Source organism: Garra rufa, chromosome 12 (assembly GCF_049309525.1).
Source record: "Garra rufa chromosome 12, GarRuf1.0, whole genome shotgun sequence".
Classification (NCBI taxonomy): Eukaryota; Metazoa; Chordata; class Actinopteri; order Cypriniformes; family Cyprinidae; genus Garra; species Garra rufa.
The window spans coordinates 41132111-41152161 of NC_133372.1; the positions used below are offsets into that span (position 1 = coordinate 41132111).

Here is a 20051-nt window from a genome sequence, read left to right on the forward strand (position 1 = left end):
TTGAATAGTTATATACATATATAAATGCATTTACATTCAGTTGTAGTTTGTTTAGTTAGTGCATTTTAGCACTTCATCTTCAATTTATTTATACACTGCCCTCTAAAAGTTTGGAAACGCCCTAAAAAAGTGGGGTTTTGGACAATATTGGCATGAATCCTTCATAATTTGTGATAATTTTGCACTGATAAGGGACAACACAAACTACGAATATAACTATAAACAGTTTATACATAGAAAAAAACATACATTTTCAATTTCTGCTAATGGTGGATCAAAATATCCATATTCATATCATATTCTAAACTTAATTGGAAATCAATTGTTGAAGCTATTAAGGTGTGCTGACCCAAAAATCTTTTAAAAACCTGGGCAAAGTTTAAACCAGTAACCAGGCATCATAGCTGACAAAGGGGCATGTCTGACTTTGACATTATGTAATCGAAATGAAAATTATTATTGCTGGTCTTTAATGATATATATGTGTGACCCTGACCCTATATGTGACCCTGGACCACAAAACCAGTCTTAAGTGGCATTGGTATAATTTATAAAACTTAATTTGTGATTAGTAATATGCATTGCTAAGAACTTCATTTAGAGAACTTCAAAAGCGATTTTCTCAATATTTTGATTTTTTTTGCACCCTCAGATTTTCAAATAGTTGTATCTCAGCTAAATATTGTCCTATCCTAACAACCCATACATCAATGGAAAGCTTATTTATTCAGATGGTGTATAAATCTCAATTTCAAAAAATTACCCTTATTGACCCCTAAAAGCTGGTTTTGTGGTCCAGGGTCACATATATCTAATATTTATATTCTGTTTTATTTCAGTTACCAAAAAAGGAAAGTTTTAGTTTGATTTGTTTTGTTTCTTTTTTTTTTAAGAAAAAAAAAAAAAAATCAGGAATGATCCGGACTCCTCCCAAATGTTTTGTTTTGTGCTCAATTCTGAAACAAGACCTCGCCGAGATGTCCTCATGGCATAAATTCCAGCGACCGAGAGTCATGCTTTCCATGAGATTCCATGACCCCTGCTTTGAGGACATTTATCTTAATAAAAGTGCAAGTAATGCATTCTGACGCACATCATCTTCTCTCAAACACAAACCATACTTGCTTACCTTCTCCGGCCACCGAGTGCATTTACTCCAGTGAAGGAGCGGCTCCGCTGCACAATTCCGCCGTCAGCAGGACAATCAAACTTCAGCTTTACTGACATCTTGCCTCCACCTACAACAAGACATTTAGAACAGAAATTTGCCTACAATTAGCAACTGCATAGCAATGCAATGACAACCAATCACAACAGCAAAACAATGCATTTAAAAGCACTCTTGAAAACTAGCAAAGACCAGGACAAATTATTGTCACTGTCACATTTGCACACGTCACACACACATCTGCTGAACATGATGCTCCTCTTCACGAACCCCCAGTCTCTCATTCATCAACTAAGCGGCTACAACTTTAATGACAGCCAGTCTGTTCTCCTCAATGAGAAATGTCTATGTCTCTGTTTCATCTCTCCTCATCCCATAATTCCTCTCTCCTGTTATTGTACACAGTTTTTAAACATTCCTCAGAGGCAGACGCCCCAAAAAGACACTAAAAGTTGTCACAAAATAAAAATTCACCCTATTTTCTTAATGCATGTTAATCCTACTGTGAATGCTATGTTTCATCTGTGCATTTTTGGACCTAGCAATGTTTAATCAAATTGCCATAATTGAATTTTCCAATGAAAAGTGCAAACTGTAATTGCAATATAAAAATTATCTGGCATTAGTGCAGATGACACTGTAAGTGTTTTTAAATGTGACTCAAATGTCCAAATGCTGTTTTACCTCACTGCTGTTGGCTGTAAAAATTCACTTATGGTTTCTGCACCTGTTTGGCTGAAGGAAAAGTTTTTGTTGACAGTGGCACACAAGAGAGAGGCAGAGCAGAGAACGTGAGAGGAAGACAGGATGAAGAAGAGAGACAGAGGACAGGAAAGAGACAGGGAGAGATGTCTTGATTGCAAACGCAGAGGCGGTTATCATTCTCTACAGGACAGTAACTCATGTTCCTTTTCCTACAAGAGGAAGAGAGAGATCTGTGGGGTAGATGAAGAGCTGTGGGGGGTAGATAGGCAGGGAGTTTCAGACAACCATGTTTTGTAAGATCCATGGAAACAGTGTTATGACAGCCGCTATGACTATGACAAGTATTAACGTTACAGTTAAGGAAAATTTAAAACGATGAATATAGTACGTTTCTCATTTTTAGAAGAAAACGAGTGGTGGTTGTCACTAAAAAAAGTTGCAACCGATTCCGGGTGGTTATTGTTTATCTATGAGATGACCCCCATTAAATGTAGTCTATTAACCTTTTCTAGGGCTGGATAAAAATATTTATTTCCAAGTAATATCGATATTTATTTAATTTAATCCATATGTTTCGACATCGATATCTCCCAATAACGAGCTTTTTTGTAATTGCTTCCTGCAATACTTTTGTTTACATACGGCGAACCGCCGCCGTTGAATCTAACGTACATTTACATGGTAAAATAAGTCATATCTTATCAGAGTTTGTTGTCTGAATTAAATGTAATAAGTTTTAAAAAGATGTTTACCGCGAAATAAATGCAAAACACGCATTTCCACCCAGTTGTCCTCGCTGGTTAACGTTTCACAGTTTGATTCGCGAACTATGAATCATTGAATCATTTAAAATGAACTTACCGTTTGAATCAGTCTGACTGAATCAATTAGAGCGGTTACCAAATCAACACCAAAATATCAAGATATCAGTGACTGAGTATTTTAATATATTACGGGAAGCATGGATGCAATATGTTACAGTTTATATTAATAAAACATTTAGCTCTTGTCCTTGAATAGCCCAGTGGGTGGCGACAACTGACTTGTGTTTCTATAATGGTTCACAAGGGTCTCTACGAGTGAATCATTGAATCTTTCGCTGGTTCGGTAAGTTCAAAAAACTCATTCATTCACGAATTTGCAAAGGAAAGTTCTGGGACTTGGAACTCCTTTCGTTGGCAGAGCAAAATTATCAACTACCGGGCAAAAAAACGTAAGTGTGAACATTTAGAAAAGTGCTAGAACAAGTTTTATGATTATATTTCCCTAAGAGCGAGCACGACCATTTGTACATTTTAGGGGCCTCTTCCAGTCTCATCCAGCTATTTTTAGTTGTACGAAACAGCTGCTTATTGCTGCAAATTGGTGTGTTTTACCATATTATTTTTATGTATTATCTTAATTATAAACACACATGGTTTGTAAACAGTTAGCTTACTGTATATTGTTATTATTATTTTCCTATAGAGTATTTTCTCAACATGTCATCAGTCGGCCATATTGTCGCACTGAATGTAAACAATGCCATTGAACTAAACAAAACTCACATATTTTGCTGATTATTGCTACTGAAAATGATATATTATTGTCATGTTTTGGGCTGTACTAATCGGTCGGAATGGGAAAAACATTTAGAGTATTTCAGACAGCCAAAATTTATAACAAATCAAGGAGAAACATGCAAAAAAACTGAGGATCAAAAGGCGTTTGGGGTTGGCCAAACTGAACCAGGATTTCCAGGGCAAGAATCTTGACAACATTTGCATTTGTTCTTACCATTTCCGGTCAGGTAGATTAAATATTAGACTAATAATATCTTAATTAATACTGCTCGTATGTATTTTTACCTAGTTTGTCCAAACATTGTGCCCTGTCCTGCTTACTAAGTCCTTCTCTATATGTTTTAACAGTTTCCGCAAGTTTTTTCTGTGGTTTAGACAGCATAAATTAGCAGAACAACATATTTAGTAGTACATCAAACATTCAATCCATGCTGTTGTTTACATCCGAGTATCACCAGTATGGTCTCACATTCGGGTAACTTGCGAAATCGTGTAAAGTGGCTAATGAACTGGAAGTCTCACCCATAGGGTTACTTCCACGTTTAAGAATTAGATCTAATTAGAATTAGAATATTTGGGGGGAAAAAAGAATTAGATGTATATTGTTTATTTTTATCACACACAGGTTGGGCATAGTGCTAATACCCTGTTTTTTGGACATGCTTGAGTGTCAGGATTGACGGAGAGGCTGTCCGTCTGCTTCACAAAACATTAATTCAAAAGAATTCTGAACAAGTGTTTTTAATATGCACCAGGAAACACAAGTGTTGAAATGTTGAACCTCCTCTGAGTAAATGACACAGAGGTTAACCAAAAAACAGCAAAATGTTGTAATTATCCCAGTCCATCTGTGTTTTGAAATGTTTTCCCCCAAAACCACACTCAAAAAAAAGTTTACATTCTCAAAAAGACGTAGAAAACTGAGGAATTATCCTTGAGGACATAAACACCAGACACAATGTGCCCATTCAGAGTAGAAGAGAGAACCTTGTAAATGTTTGGGTTTACATGTTTACAGATCACAGAGATGCATAGCAAAAGATTATGACACCATTGTAATTAAATTTACACACAGTTGAAGAGATCAACTATCATATTGTTCCAAGTTTGGAGCAACATGCTGGTGAGTCAATAATGTCATTGTTTCTCTGTCTGTTTGAGGAACATCAATCTTTGATAAGCATAATAATATACTTATTTGCTAATGAAATCTCTAGTCCTGTGCCCATAGCAAATATGCATTTATTTATTTATATACACAAACACACACACATTATTCTCAGTAAGACATCTGAGGTTTGGCCAATCAAAATATTAGCACAAGGATCATGTCTAGCATGAGAAACTGCCATACTAAAACTTTTTTCCATTTGTTTTTTGGCAGGAGGAAGAAAAACAGAAGGGTGTAGAGGGGAGGTATTGTGGATTGACTGGCTTGAACCATGATTCAGAGTATGATTGCTGTCATTCCAAAAAAGCGCAATCATGTGGGATAATTGAACATGGCGTATGCATTAACACTTACCGATAACACTAAGCACTCAAGTATGTGAATCTTCCTGGAAACCGTATGATTGTCATCGATCATTTGTACAGGGGACTTATGGGATTGCATGCCAAAGGGAATAGATAGTTAGTCCAGAGCACACAAAGTTGTGGATCAAGAAAAGCACAGAGTAATGATGGCATTAAAGGGAGGATCACAGATTCACAGTCTAGGTCATTTGGGACATAACATATATAATTTGATATGAAAGCTTTTTGTAGTTTTACAGGTAAATAAATGAAAACCAGGTACATGTAAAAACCTGTAACAATAGCCAAATCCTTATGACTTTCTTCTGCAGATCCAAAAAGTCCAAACAGCAGATGACCCCATTGACTCTCATTGTAGGGATAAAAAAACAGACATTTTTCAAAAGATCATGTTAACTTTTGTGTTGTTCAGATGATGACAGAGTTTTATTTTTTGGTAAAATATCCTTTTAAGATCATTAGTCTAGATGCCTAACCATGAAACTACCACCTCATGTGAGACAACCCATATGAAACTTGAGCCTCAGCATCTTTTGAAGTCCCTCAGCATCTTCTCTAATAAATGTTTTGAATAGAAATGAGTTTTTAATGACACTCATTAACATGCCGATACATAAGCTGCCTCTTTCCATGACCCAGATGGGAGTTCAACCTTAATGGCCTGTGCACAAATAGTCTGCAACCATCAAAATCATATGTATAGAACTTATAGTCATAACAAGAAACAGACCTAATATCCAAATATCCATACATTACAGACAAGAACCAGCTTGGTATGTAGCTTAGTCAGGGTCAGGCCATCGCTTGAATACCAGAGTCTTCCTCTAAAGACTCTCTAACGTGAGAAATTCGAAAGCATTTCCATGTGCATTTATGTGAACTCTAGCGTATGTTGTATATTAAGAGTGATTTGTGTGCTCCTTGATTGCGCAATTTTCGTTCTGCCTTTTGTTCTCATGGTTTATGATTCTGCTTTTATCTGGAACTGAATCTCTGCTGAATAGTGCCTGAGTCATAGATTTCACTCTTAAATAACGTTCAAGAACGAGATCTCAGGGGGTCTCGGCTGTAAATGAACTCTGCCCCCCTCAGTGCGAACCACATCGAGCTCATACACACCCACACACAAACACATCAAACCATCAATCTATACTGGAACAAAGCCATGGATGACAGCACTCAGAATGTTATTAAATAATGTTGAGTTGAAGCTTTCTTGTGAAAAATCGTCACCTTCATTCTGCTGTTTAACATATTATTACCCAATACCAACACGAACCACAAAGCTGGGCTGATGTGTAATGAGAATTTTATGTGGTGCTTACTATTGCTATAGCTCATACTTGGGGACTGGGATCCCTAAATGTAAATATTACAATAATGTTAATTAAGTGATCTGCCTAATGTTTCTTGCCTGTCAGATAATAAACTGATGGGAAACAAATTGTAGATTTGCATTGGGCCATAATTCAAAATATCATAGAGAATATCACATTCTACAGCAGGGGTGCCCAACCCTGTTCCTGGAGATCTACCTGCAGACTTTAGTTCCAGCCCTGCTCCAACACAGCTGTCTGTAATTATCAAGTGCTACCTACGAGATAAATTAGCTGGTTCAGGTGTGTTTGATCAGAGTTGGAGCTGAACTTTGTAGGATGGTAGATCTCCAGGAACAGGGTTGGGCACCTCTGTTCTACAACAACCTACAACACTCTGGCAATCAGTGGCAACTACTGCACTAAGCCTACTGTTCTTGAGAAATTAGAAAGTTTTCTAGTTTCCACTAGCTGTTAATAAGACTCATGAGGTACTATGGGCATGTCATGAATTAGCAACTGTGCTAAATAAGCTTGCATTTCTGGGATCTTGTGCCGAGATTTACAGGGGAGTTGCACACATCAATCTTGTAAGCTATTATGAGTGCAAACACATTACACATGCTGCAGGTTTGGCCATATTAGATGACAGAAACATGTTTTCATTGCAGTAATGAAAAAGAGAGCAACATGTGAGTTAGAGCGAGAAGTTTAGAGAGAGGATTGCCTTGGGAGAAAGAGGAATTTGACAGACTAGCAAAAGAAAAATTACAAAACATTTATTTATTTATTTATTTTTTAACACAGACCAAAGAAGGGAACATAGCAATATAATTTCTATACAATGCATACATTCTACTAAAATCCAGTTTATGAATAACTGGTCCAGTTTGCTAGATCAGATGCAGTAGCTAAACCTTGTTATGCCTTGTTAAAAAAAAAAACGTCACATGCTGGTTAGGTATTATATTTTAATGCATGCCTGCTGTTTTAAGTTGCTTCTATAAACTGGTTATGAGCTGATTTAAGCTGGTCCTAAACAACTAGCTCCTGTTCAGGACCAGCTTAAACAAGGATGTTTTAAAACATACCTAACCAGCATGTACTTTTTTTTTTTTTTAAACAGGGTGCTCAAAATAAAAGCTACAAATGATGGTTAGTAACAAGTTATGGAGTGTTAAGGCTAGATTATGTAAAGACCTCATAAAATGGTTTGACCAAAGCAATTTTCATTCCTGTGTTTACATATTTTAGTTAACAGCTTCACGGCTAAGCAAAATCGTGGCTGCAATATAGCATACTAGTATACTGTTCTCAGCATTCATTTTTGTATGCACAGAAAAGCCAGATATGCAACCACTGCAAGAATACTGTATCCCACAATGCAAGGTTCACTAAGGGTATCTATCTTTTTCTTTAATGCATAAGTAAGCCAGTTGTTGAGACTTCTGGTTCATTAGCTGCTATAGGGAAATAACAAGAACATACGTACTGCATTCTTTGTTGTTTATTATTGCAATAAAAAATAATAAGAAGAAGAATAACAAGGTGCAGTAAATGGTAAAACTGTTTGCACTACAAACCAGTGTGCTCATAATTAAGGTAATACATTAATATAATATGGTAAGACACACCAATTTGTAATATCAAGCAGCAAAACAAGCTGTTTTGTACAGCCAAAAATAGCAGAGACTGGAAGCCAGACCCATAAAACCCATAAAGTTTACTTTCCCACTATAATGGGAAGAAAAAAGGTGGATAAGTAACTGTGAAAATGACTTAAAAAGCTGTATTATGCATGCCAGGCCAGTAGTTGGCAATGTCACTTTGTGAAGAAACACTACACAAACACATAATGTGTATGTACATGTCACTGTTTTCACAAATTCACTCTTTCATACAATAATGGTACTATATTCAAAAACATGCACTTTGAAACCCCTTTTCAAAAGCCCAAAACACTGTTGTTATGTAAATTAACGGCCAAAACACTAGGGTTGCGACAATAAATGTATGCATTGCGAATCGAGAAATGATTCTATATCGATTCTGAGATTTTCAGAATGCATCGCAATTCTCTCTTGAATCGATTCTGAGCTTAGTTTTTAACAGCAGATGGCACTGCATCCTTTAGAAACAGCTGTACTCTGCTTGCTTCCAATTCCTTACACACACTAGAACCTAGTTTGAAAAGGTTAAAGCGAATTACGAGAGTGTTCACAGTGGGCTGTGTTTACATTAATCTTGCATCACAAAAGCATTAAAAAACAATAGGCAAGACAAATGTAAAAACAACAAAAACAAATGTGCAGTTTGAGGACATGAGAGGAGGTAAGATTATTTATTTTGACTTTGTTCAACAACTATAGGTGTTTTAACTTCTTTTTACCAGTATTTAATTTAACTGTGTCCTGTCATCTGCTGGTCAGGTGTATATCAGTTGTAGTGCACATGTGCCAAAATTGTGGTCTATAAACTTGCTTGTTGTTGCTTAAAAGCTGGAAATTGTAGGCTAAATCTTTCTCACTGTGGACAGCATTTGAATGGACAAAAATGTAGGCCATATACTGTATATAATATGTCTCTATCTGTTATTTGTAAAGTCTGTCAAACTTTTGGCTTGAAATGTGACTTGGGCATGTGAATCAACCATATTTTTTGTACAGATTTATGTATATGCACCCTGTAAACAATATGTCCTCTGTAATGTCTATCTAGTGTCTTCTTTTTTTCAACCAGCACACTAAGCTACACCTGTAAAATCAGCACAAAGTGGGTGAAGACATTGGGTAAACACTTGTGCATGTGAAAGGAAACAGGGTCTTTTGCTCACGTGGCTTTGTTTATGTTTTCTGAGGGATGTTTGGCCCCTCTGCCCTTCAGTGATGTATATGGTGTTGTGTGTGATATATGAGTGACTGAGTGTGCATGATTTAGAAAGGCTGTATAAATCACAGAGAGGTCAGGGGTAATTGTTAAGAATGCTTTTTTCCACTGCATCACACTGCGACCCCAGAGGCCCCTACACATACTCATGTGCTTTCACTCACAATTCAGCACGATCGCATTAGTATTCATAGGTATTTATATGTAAAATGTACTCCTCTGTTTTTATTGCAAAATATCATTTGTGACCCTGGACCACAAAACCAGTCTTAAAGGAGAAGTCCACTTTCAGAACAAAAATTGACAGATAATTTACTCATACCCTTGTCATCCAAGATGTTTGAAAAAAAAAAAGCAATTGTCTCCATATAATGGATGTCAGTGGTGCCCCCAAGTTTGAACTTCCAAAATGCAGTTTAAATGCAGCTTCAAATGGCTGTAAATGATCCCAGCCGAGGAAGAAGTGTGTTATCTAGCAAAACGATCAGTCATTTTTTAAACAAATTGACAATTTTTATACTTTTTAACCTCAAATGCTCATCTTGTCTAAGTCTGTGTGAACTCTATTTTCTCCGGCCAATACAATTAGGGTATGTTGAAAAACTCCCATCTAATTTTTTTCCCCAACTTCAAAATCATTCTAAATTGCTGCAGAAGAACCGTCCCAGTGTTTACAATGTAAACACGCAAAGTAGATCAAACGCTCTTTACAAAAAAAAGGTAAAACAGCGATGTAGGATGATTTTGACATTGAAGAAGAAAACAAGACAGGAGTTTTTTGACATATTGACCGTTTTGAACCGGAAAAAAACAGAGTTCACACAGACTTAGGCAAGACGAGCATTTATGGTTAAAAAGTATATAAATTGTCAATTTGTTTCATAAATGATCCATCGTTTTGCTAGATAAGACCCTTGACTGGGATCGTTTAGAGCCATTTGAAGCTGCATTTAAACTGCATTTTGGAAGTTCAAACTTGGGGGCACCATTGAAATCCATTATATGGAGATAATTCCTGAAATGTTTTCCTCAAGAAACATAATTTCCTATCGACTGAAGAAAGAACGACATGAACATCTTGGATGGCAAGGGGGTGAGTAAATTATCTATAAATTTTTGTTCTGGAAGTGGACTTCTCCTTTAAGTAGCACGGGTATATTTGTAGCAATAGCCAAAAAAAAAATAGTATGGGTGAATATAATCGATTTTTCTTTTATGCCAAAAATCATTAGGATATTAAGTAAAGATCATGTTACATGAAGATATTTTGTAAAGTTTCTACTGTATATATCAAAATTAAATTTTGATTGGTAATATGCATTTCCTAAGAACTTCATCTAAACAACCTTTAAGGCAATTTTCTCAATATTTAGATTTTTTGAAATCCTATCCTAACAGACCACACATCAATGGGAAGCTTATTTATTCATTTTTGCTCAAAGGTGTAAAGGCGCAATGTTGCGGAAAAGCTTATTTTGCCTGCTCAGAGCCACATCAGCCTTTAGTATAAAAGTACACAGTTGTAATTGCTGTGTACATATTAATGCCAGCTCTAAGCAGCATTAAACAGTCTGTGTAAAGACACCCAAATGCCACTTCAGAAGTGCTTCTGTTCCCCCTTTCCAGAATAATTTGGCATTATGGCTGAGGTTTGGCTTTTATTCTGCATTGAATCTTTACACAGAATTTTAAGCAGGCACAGAACAGCCTCAATTAAAGAATTAAGTTCAAATGCCTATAAACGATAACAAGGTTGCGTTGTGCATTTTTCCCATCTCTTTCTGTTTGTTTTTCCATCTTTTCTTTCTCTCAAACATGCACAAGCATAAATGTTAACAGTCCTTAGTTGAAGGCAGATGAGAGGGAGTAAGAATGGTTGTAAACCTGTGTTAATTTGGTAACCTAAAACCACATGTTTCACTATTACAACAAACTTGCTCATAATTCCTCCTTAAACCTGAAATGTGGCAAAGCTTTGCATGTTCGTGGCTAATGGAGATGATCTTTGTATAAGAACTCCTGATGTTTGGTGGTTGAGTGGAATGTTTTCGCCAGATGTTGCATCTTCCCCTTTTTCCTTCTTTCGGTCCTATGATGATTCATGACCTTGTCTCTCAATAATCAGTTCCTGATTTCTGTCCCATATTTCCACTATGCCAAAAGAGGTTCCTATGTATTCTCATGATGGTAATAGCGAATGATCGGCTATCTCATGATTAGCGTAATTTATGGGCCTGTTTTTCTCATCCAAGTGGATCTAGGAATATAAAAGCCCAGTTGGTAATAGCAATACTGTTGTTCACTGAGGATGGCTTTGTGCAGACATCTCTCTAGATAGCTTGTTAGCAAGTTTTAAGCTTAGCTTTCATTCACACAAAGGGATTTTCATGTATTGGCAATAAGTCTAATAGATTTGTATGCGTGTACTTATGTGACGTTTAGTGTTACTTGAAAAGAGCATCCAAGAGTTGAGACTAGACAGACGTTTTTCCATGTGCTTTGTGAAGTTGGTTAACTACCAGGAGTAAAGCATGGATTTGGTTTCTGAGCCCATCTGGCAGGTTGCGACAGCCACCAAATTGGTTAGCGTCTTGAGAGTTTAAGGTCACTAGACGTCTAAATCTTTTCTGAATAGCTTAGTAGCTGAAAGTTTTGTATTTTTCCAATCCAGTCTATGGATTATTTTGTCTAGTAATTTAAATACAGTCAAATGTGTTTCTATAACAACTATGAAAAAATAGTGACTGAGTGAATGAATCTGTAGCTTGATTCCAGAGGATGTGGGTTAACATTTCATCCAGTATTTCTCTATGAGGCATTGTCTTCATTTTACCTAAACCACTTTGAACTCCTTCACCTCCTTGGCTGCTTTCTGGTGAGGATTGGACATTGGCTTGAACGTTTTCTTGGATGGCATGAAGTAGGCAAGAGAATGGAGAAGCAGCTGTCCAATCCAAACTATCTATGAGGTTTTGGATTATACAGCAGATGTACACCAGATTTAGGTGGAAGAGTTTGTGGCATTTGAAAACTGTCATTAGGTCAAAAGGGTTTAATGTTGCATAGCCACATCCTTTACCAATCGTTTTCCAAAATATGGATTTTGATTCTAGATCAAAGATATATTGTTGGCCCATTTTGAATTAAAAATCTTCTGTTTTCAGTTAGCATGTAAGGCTTAGGTCCATAACAATCTGTGGAAGTATTCTGTCAGAAAATGTTCATAATGCTTTTCCACAATAAGCTATAAGGGTTATAAGGGTCCATTTTATTTTATTTTATTGTTATTATTAAATAAGCTTTCCATTGATGTATGGTTTGTTTGGATATAACAATATTTGGCTGAGATACAATTATTTGAAAAACTGGAATCTGAGGGTTAAAAATCACCTTTAAAGTTGTCCAAATGAAGTTCTTAGCAATGCATATTACTAATCAAAAAATACATTTTGATATATTTATGGTAGGAAAATTTATGTCTGATATGGGTTTCAGAAGTGGATGCACAGAAATCGGTACACACATGTAACACACCAATACCTACAAAAAAGTTTCTTGCAAAATCCGAAACTTAACAGAAAGTTAGTTATTTTTAATTTTCTTAGCAAATTTTGTGCCATTTTTGCCATTTTCAGGCGTCATACTTGAACAAACTCCTCCTAGAGATTTATTCAGATCAACACCAAATTTGGTGAGTCTAATCTAAAGCAGATGTGACATTAAATTGCAAACATCTGTAGTATTCATTGGGAGGGTTTGTCCGTTGCATCCTGACAGATTTTGATGTTTCGCCATGAAACAGGAAGTTGTTAAAACTCAGGCATACAATGTCCGATCTGCCCCAAACTTCACATGTTTGATAAAACTCCTGACCTGAAGACATCTACTTGCCCATATTCAGTTACAGTCATAGCACCACCTGCTGGCAACAGGAAGTGACATGTTTTACGCTGTAACAAACTCCTCCTAGAGTTTTAATGATATCAACATTATATTTGGTCAGTCTAATCTAAAGGCCTTAGTTATGTTAAATTGCGAAGATCTTAGTTTTCGTTAAAGGGCACGTCCGTGGTGGCGTGACAAAGTTTGATGTTTGATGGCAATAGAAGTTATTATAACTCCGCCATAAAATGTCCGATCTGCCTCAAACTTCACACTTTTGATAAGAGTCCTGGCCTGAACACATCTGAAGGCAAATTTTCTCTCATAATCATAGCACCATCTGTTTGCAACAGGAAATGACTTGTTTTGCACTAACTTAAACATGCAATGTCCGATCTGCAACAAACTTAACAGGTTTGGTAAGAGTCCAAGCGTGAAGATACCTAAAGGTCATTATTCGCATATAATCATAGCGCCACCTGTTGGCAGCGGGATATGTCATGTCTTACACTAACTCAAACATACCAAGTTCAATCTGCACCAATTTTCATATGTTTGATAATAGTGCTGGCCTGAACACATCTACATGCCAATAATCAGTTATAGGCATAGTGCCACCAGCTGGCAGCAGGAAGTTTGGCACATGTAAATTACTTTAACATATTCCTCCTATATTTACTATATTAAAAGCATACTGCCCACCGTTCGCTGTTTTCCTAAAGCCACCGGTCGGCGGTGAGCCCGGGTGCGAGGGCCCTTTCATCGCTGCTTGCAGCTTTAGTTCTATGGTTAGTTTTCTCTTTCAGGTCAACTACTGGCATTGTAGTTTCTACTGGTATTGTTTCAGGTCAGCTAGCATTTTCCCCACTATTGATGGAATTTTCCAGCTTTCCGCGTTTACACTGTTATACGATAGGGGGTGCTATTATACATCTGAAAGAGTACAAAAGCTCCAGATCAAAACATAGGCGAAGAAGAAGCAGAAACAAGCGATCATATATGTAAGCAGATGTAAAATAATGCAAACATAAAACATTCAACAGCATATAAATCAAAACCACCAAACGTTTCCAAATGAATTGTCAAGCCATGGTGTAGGATTGTGCAAGTTTTGGGGGTGTAGATGGACACGATCTACTCAATGACAAAAATGTGATTTTGTCAGCTTTTTGTTTAAAATTTTGCTTTTTGAATTAAACTTACTCACATTCAAGTTGATAAAATAGAATTCATTTTTTTAATCAGAGGCTCTGTTCTTTATTTTGACTTATTGCATATTCAGATATTAATACAACACAATATTCTATATTTTGTGAACATTTTGTGAAAATGGTTGCTAAATAGATGTTTGCAAGTTATTTTCTTATTTTTTCTTCAGACTTACAATTTTATAAAGGCATAGTTCACCCAAAATGAAAATTCTGTCATTTATTACTCATGTCGTACCAAAATGCATTTCCTCTGCTAATCACATAATTCATGAGATCTGAAAGCATTCATGCTGTTCTGCATTTGAGGACAGTTATTGTAGTCTGTCCTCAAATGCAGAACAGCATGAATGCTTTCAGATCTTATGAATTATGTGATTAACAGAGGAAATGCATTGCGTGGTTAGATCGCTGAATGTCTTCAGCCTGCTTTTTTGCATGTAAACAAATCCAAATGACTACCTTGCATCTCAGCGGTGAACCAGTGGCCACTTTAAAGTGCAAGAGAGTCTTCAAAGCAGACAGTGGGAATGCCGACAAGTTTCAATTAAGGCTTCTTGTATTTAATTTTTTTATTTTTTTGCTTGGGCTGAATGTGAGTTGGGTTTTAATAGATCCCAGAGCTTTAGGGGGTTGTACATCCTGTTTGTGTGTGCCATATGGGTTGAAGTGTATAGGAGCCCAGTCAGTAAAGCAGGCCATGAACAGTGTAAGTTTAAGTGTAATTACTCTTCGCTCTCTGTCTGTTCTCGTTTCTCTCTCTCTTTCAGTATCCTTCTTTTTCTTTCCACTGTAATAGTTTACAGAGATGTTCCTAATGCACTTCCAAGTCATGTCATTATTCAAAAAGTCAGATTTGCTCTGTGGTTTTAAGGTCACATTGTATAGTTCTAAAATGTTATTTTCATGCAGATTTTATGTAGTTAAATTGAAAGTGATTCATTACAAGAAAATACAACAATCTGGCTGTGCAGTTGTTAAGGAGTTCTGAGTGCATTGCAATGCAGTTGCAAGGAAAGTTATGCAGTGAGGTATACTTTAGTTTTGAGCAATAATAATCGCAAACATCTGTACAACAAACAAATCAGACAGGAGAGTAGATTAACTTCGGTGGACTCAAACTTGAAAAATTCTGTGGATTGGTGTCTTTCTACGGTTGAAATAAAATACATTCTGATGTTCATTCATGGTTTTTTCGTGCTTTAAAAAAAAGAAAGAAAAGATGATCAGTTCTCGTGTCATTGACCTAAGGCACATTACAACACATTAAAGAGCCACAAAACGGTATTTATTGTTACTATACATATACAGTATTTACTATATTATTACTAGAATATATTACTATTTTTTCACTGCGTGAGAACATGATAGTGTGAGAGTGGCATTGTTTGTCGGACATAGCAACAGTATAAGGAGGGTCAATTAATTTATATTGATTTATTTTTCATGTTTCTTTTTATGATGATGGTGTTTTGAATTTAAAGACAGGTTTTAGCATACTGATAGCACTAATAAATAATATAAAATAAAAAATAATTTTAAATAATATAATAATAATTCTTAATAAAATAATTATTTGTGTTAAATATTTATTAGTCAACTAATAATAATTTTTATTAAGAATTATTATTACAAGTAGTAAAAACATTTGCAATTATTTTTATTATATGTAATAATTATAATGATTTATAGTTTAAATGTAATATTTATTATTCTTTATTAATTACATTCTATAAGACTTATTTATTTGTATTATAGTTATTCATTTTTGTATTAGTAGTAGTAGTAGTTTGTATTAGTATTAGTAGCATATATTATTATTATTATTTTGTATTTTAATTATTATTTAATTATTATTTTATTAGACATTAATTAAAATATTACATTTTTAATTAATTATTTGTATTTATTTATTTTTTATCATATTATATTCGACAATAATTAAAATAATACATTATCTTTAATATTTTAATTATTATATTAGGCATTAATAAAAAAAATATTTTTAAGTAATTATTTTTATTTTTTATTATTAATGTAGTAGTAAGACATTATTTGTATTATTATTATTATTATTTAATATTTAAATTATTATTTAATTATTATTATATTAAACATTAATTTTTAATAATACTTTTATTTTTATCTTTAATGAAATAGTTGCATGTATTATTATTTAACGTTTTAATTATTTTATTAGACATTAATTAAAATAACATTTTAAGTGATTATTTGTATTTATTTCTTTTTTATCATTAATGTAGTAGTAGTATTCATCATTTTTATTATTAATATTATTAAATATTTTAATTATTACATTAGACATTAATTAAAATAATACATTTTAAAAGTAATTATTTTATTTATTTATTTTTTATAATTAATGTAGTATTAGTATTTATTAGTTGTATTATTATTATTATTATTATTATTATTTAATATTTTAATTGTTATATTATTAGACATGAATTAAAATAATAATAATACATTTTAAATATCTGTTTTTTATTTATTTCTCTTTTATCATTAATATAATATTAGTATTTATTATTATCATTATTATTATTATTACTGAACATTTTAATTAATACATTTTATTATTGCTGTTGTTACTGGTATAACAGTACTTTCTAGCAATCAAAAGACTGCTTTTCAATACTAAAAAACTAGTTAAACCAGTCCACGATAGTTTGCTGGTCCCCTAACCTGATTAAGCCAAGCTGTCAGCTGTTTTTAAAGGGATTTTGGGTTATTTTCAAAACCAATTTTCTGACCAGCTAAACACCAGCTTAGGTTACATTGGTTATTTTAGCAGGTTTATAAAAAATCACAGTGAATTTAAAGGCAATTACATGCCAGGCTTCATAATGAATGCTCTGGGCAAAGGCTGTATTGTTTATGTTTATTTATTGAATCTGATCTGTCAGGGTGTATTTAGCATCCATATATGACTAAGAGTAGGAAATGTGTGTAATTGGTGTTTGGTAGATATGACTAAACCTGACCTGGATTTTGAGAATATGTATTTTTACAGTTGTTGCAGAAAGCCATTAAAAAACCTGGATATTTGCTATCACGATATGACCTCTCTGACAGGCCTCACAATTAGTATCCCTTCGTTCTTGCGGATGGATCTACTTGTGGCGGTGTGTTTTTACAAAGTGGGGCTTTCCGCTCTGGCTTGGCTCCACCTGGGTCCACCTCGCTTTAAGTTCCTCCACCAGAGCGATTGTACTTTTGGCTGCATGTTTGATGTGCAAATCCCTCCTTTTTCTGCACTTCCTACACTTCTCTCCTTTTGTTTTTCTTGTGTAAACGAATAAAGCGTTGCAGAAATGGAGTGAAAAAAGGCTGAGTTCATCGGGGATGAGAGCATATTGGATATGTGGGTATCTCAGCAGGGTGTACCACCACTGAAGTCAGTGACTAGATGTTATGAAAACACGGTTCCTCTTGCTTTTCTCGCACACATATGTGCTCGCTTTTTGTACGTACCCATGCCACACCTTTTAGCAATGCAATCTCACATTCCAGTACCTTTGTAGGCAATATAAACATTTGAAAATTGCCATCTCAAAAACATCTCAACTTCCAACTCAGTGGCATATACACTAGTTTGGGTCTCTTATGCTCATCGAGGCTGCATTTATTTGATTAAAAATACAGAAAAAAACATTAATATTGCTAAATGTTTTTAAAATATAAAATAATGCTTTTTATTTTAATATACTTTATATTTTAATTTATTCTTGTGATGCAAAGCTGAATTTTAATCAGCTGTTACTCCAGTTTATGTGTCACATGATCCTTCAGAAATCATTCAAATATGCTGAGATTTATTATTAGAATTATCAATGTTGCAAACAGTTGGAAACTGTCATTCTTTTTATCAGGATTCTTTGATTAATAAAAAGTTAAAAAGAACAGCATTTATTCAAAATACAAATCTTTTCTAACAATGTAAATCAATGCTATCACTTTTTTTTTAAATTTAACACATCCTTGGTGAATTTGTTCTTTTCATAAAAAGAAAATAAAAATTTACTGACCCAAACTTTTCAACAGAAGCGTATTTTGTTAGAAAAAAAGTAAAGAATAAATAATAAAAAAAAAAAAAAAAAATATATATATATATATATATATATATATATATATATATATATACATACATACAGTCAAGCCTGAAATTATTCATACCCCTCACTTAATGTTACTTCTATTCAACCATCTATTTTTGTCTGCTAACTTTTCTTCACCATTTTTGCTGTGTGTTTTGGGTCGTTGTCGCGCTGAAATGTCCACTGGTGCCCAAGGCCAAGTTTCTCTGCAGACTGCCTGATGTTGTTGTTGTTGAGAATTTTGATGTATTGCTCCTTTTTCATGGTGCTGTTTACTGTGATTAGGTTCCTGGTCCACTGGCTAAAAAAACACCCCCAAAACATTAGGTTCCAACCACCATGTTTGACAGTGGGGATGGTGTTATTAAGGTTGAAGGGTTCTCCTTTTTTATGCCAAATGAAGGCTACATCATTGTGGCCAAACAATTCCATTTTTGTTTCATCTGACCATAAAACAGAAGACCAGAAGTCTTCTTCTTTGTCCAGATGAGCATTTGCAAAGGCCAAGCAGGCTTTTGTGTGCCTTATCTGAAGTGGTGTCCTCCTTGGTCTGCGTCCGTGGAACCCAGCGGTGTGCAGTGTCTGTTGGACTGTCTGCCTTGAGATGTCGCCAACAGCAGAGCCCAGATTCATCAGGATGGCCTTGGTGGTGATCTTTTTTACCTCTCTCACTATCCTCCTGACCAGCCACAGGTGTCACTTTTGGCTTCCGACCACGTCCTCTGAGATTTTTCACATTGCGTAACGTCTTGTATTTTTTAATAATACTGGAACTTCAAAACATTTATATATGGTCTTTATAGCCCTTTCCTGACTTGTGAGCAGCCACAATGCGCAGCCGCAGGTCTCAGTGAAGCTTCTTTGTCTTAGCCATGACTGTCCACAAACCAACAGCAGAGAGCTTCTGTTTTTCACCTGTTGAGTTGATTAAAACAGCTGTCCGAGTGAATCAGGGTAATTAGGATGCTTTAGAACAGCATGGACTATTTGGAATAGTATAGAACTTTGGATTTTCCCATAGACTGTGACAGTTTGCAAAGGGTATGAATAATTTTGGACATGCCACTTTTTGTTTAAATGTAAATAAAAGACTGAGAAATATTTTTTCAACAATCATGCCTCTTGTACATCGTCTTATTATCTTTTGAAGAAGCCTGTGTCATTTCCGGTCATAAAAACTTGCTGGTTGAATACAAGTAACTTTAAGTCAGAATATGCCAGGGGCAGAGGTGTAAAAAGTACTCAAAAATGTTACTCAAGTGAAAGTACAAGTAATGAGTGAAAATTTTACTCAATTAAAAGTAAAAGTACTCAGCCAGAATTACACTCAAGTAAAAGTAAAAAAGTACTGCATTAAAATTGTACTTGAGTATTAAAAAAGTAAAAGTAAAAGCAAAAATGAAAACTAGAGATTCTTGTTTACGTTTTTAATCTCTAAAAACATGAAGTGAATGAACCACATACAAGGTTTTATCCTGCTTTAGAACTGTTTAGATTTAACCTTTGAAGGCCGATATTTCTTTGTTGAGCGGGAGACAAAGGATGCATTTCATCTTGTATGAATCCTTACTAATACCGCCTAAAAGAAAAGAATTCGCTAAGGTAAGGCCACGGGTGCTCTTGCCCCTGTGGCTGATTTTGGGCTGCGTTCACTACTGAATCATGTTCTT

The 20051-nt window shown here is 34.9% G+C and overlaps 1 protein-coding gene across 1 annotated transcript in view; it reads right to left on the reverse strand.

Annotated features, from left to right (window-relative positions):
* Nucleotides 1-20051, reverse strand: part of ripor3 (RIPOR family member 3) — a 50615-nt gene that overhangs the window by 20415 nt on the left and 10149 nt on the right. Inside the window, exon 2 of the mRNA XM_073852586.1 lies at nt 1130-1238. Coding sequence (XP_073708687.1) covers nt 1130-1227 — 98 coding nt within the window. The 5' untranslated portion in view covers nt 1228-1238. The remainder of the gene's footprint in view (nt 1-1129; nt 1239-20051) is intronic.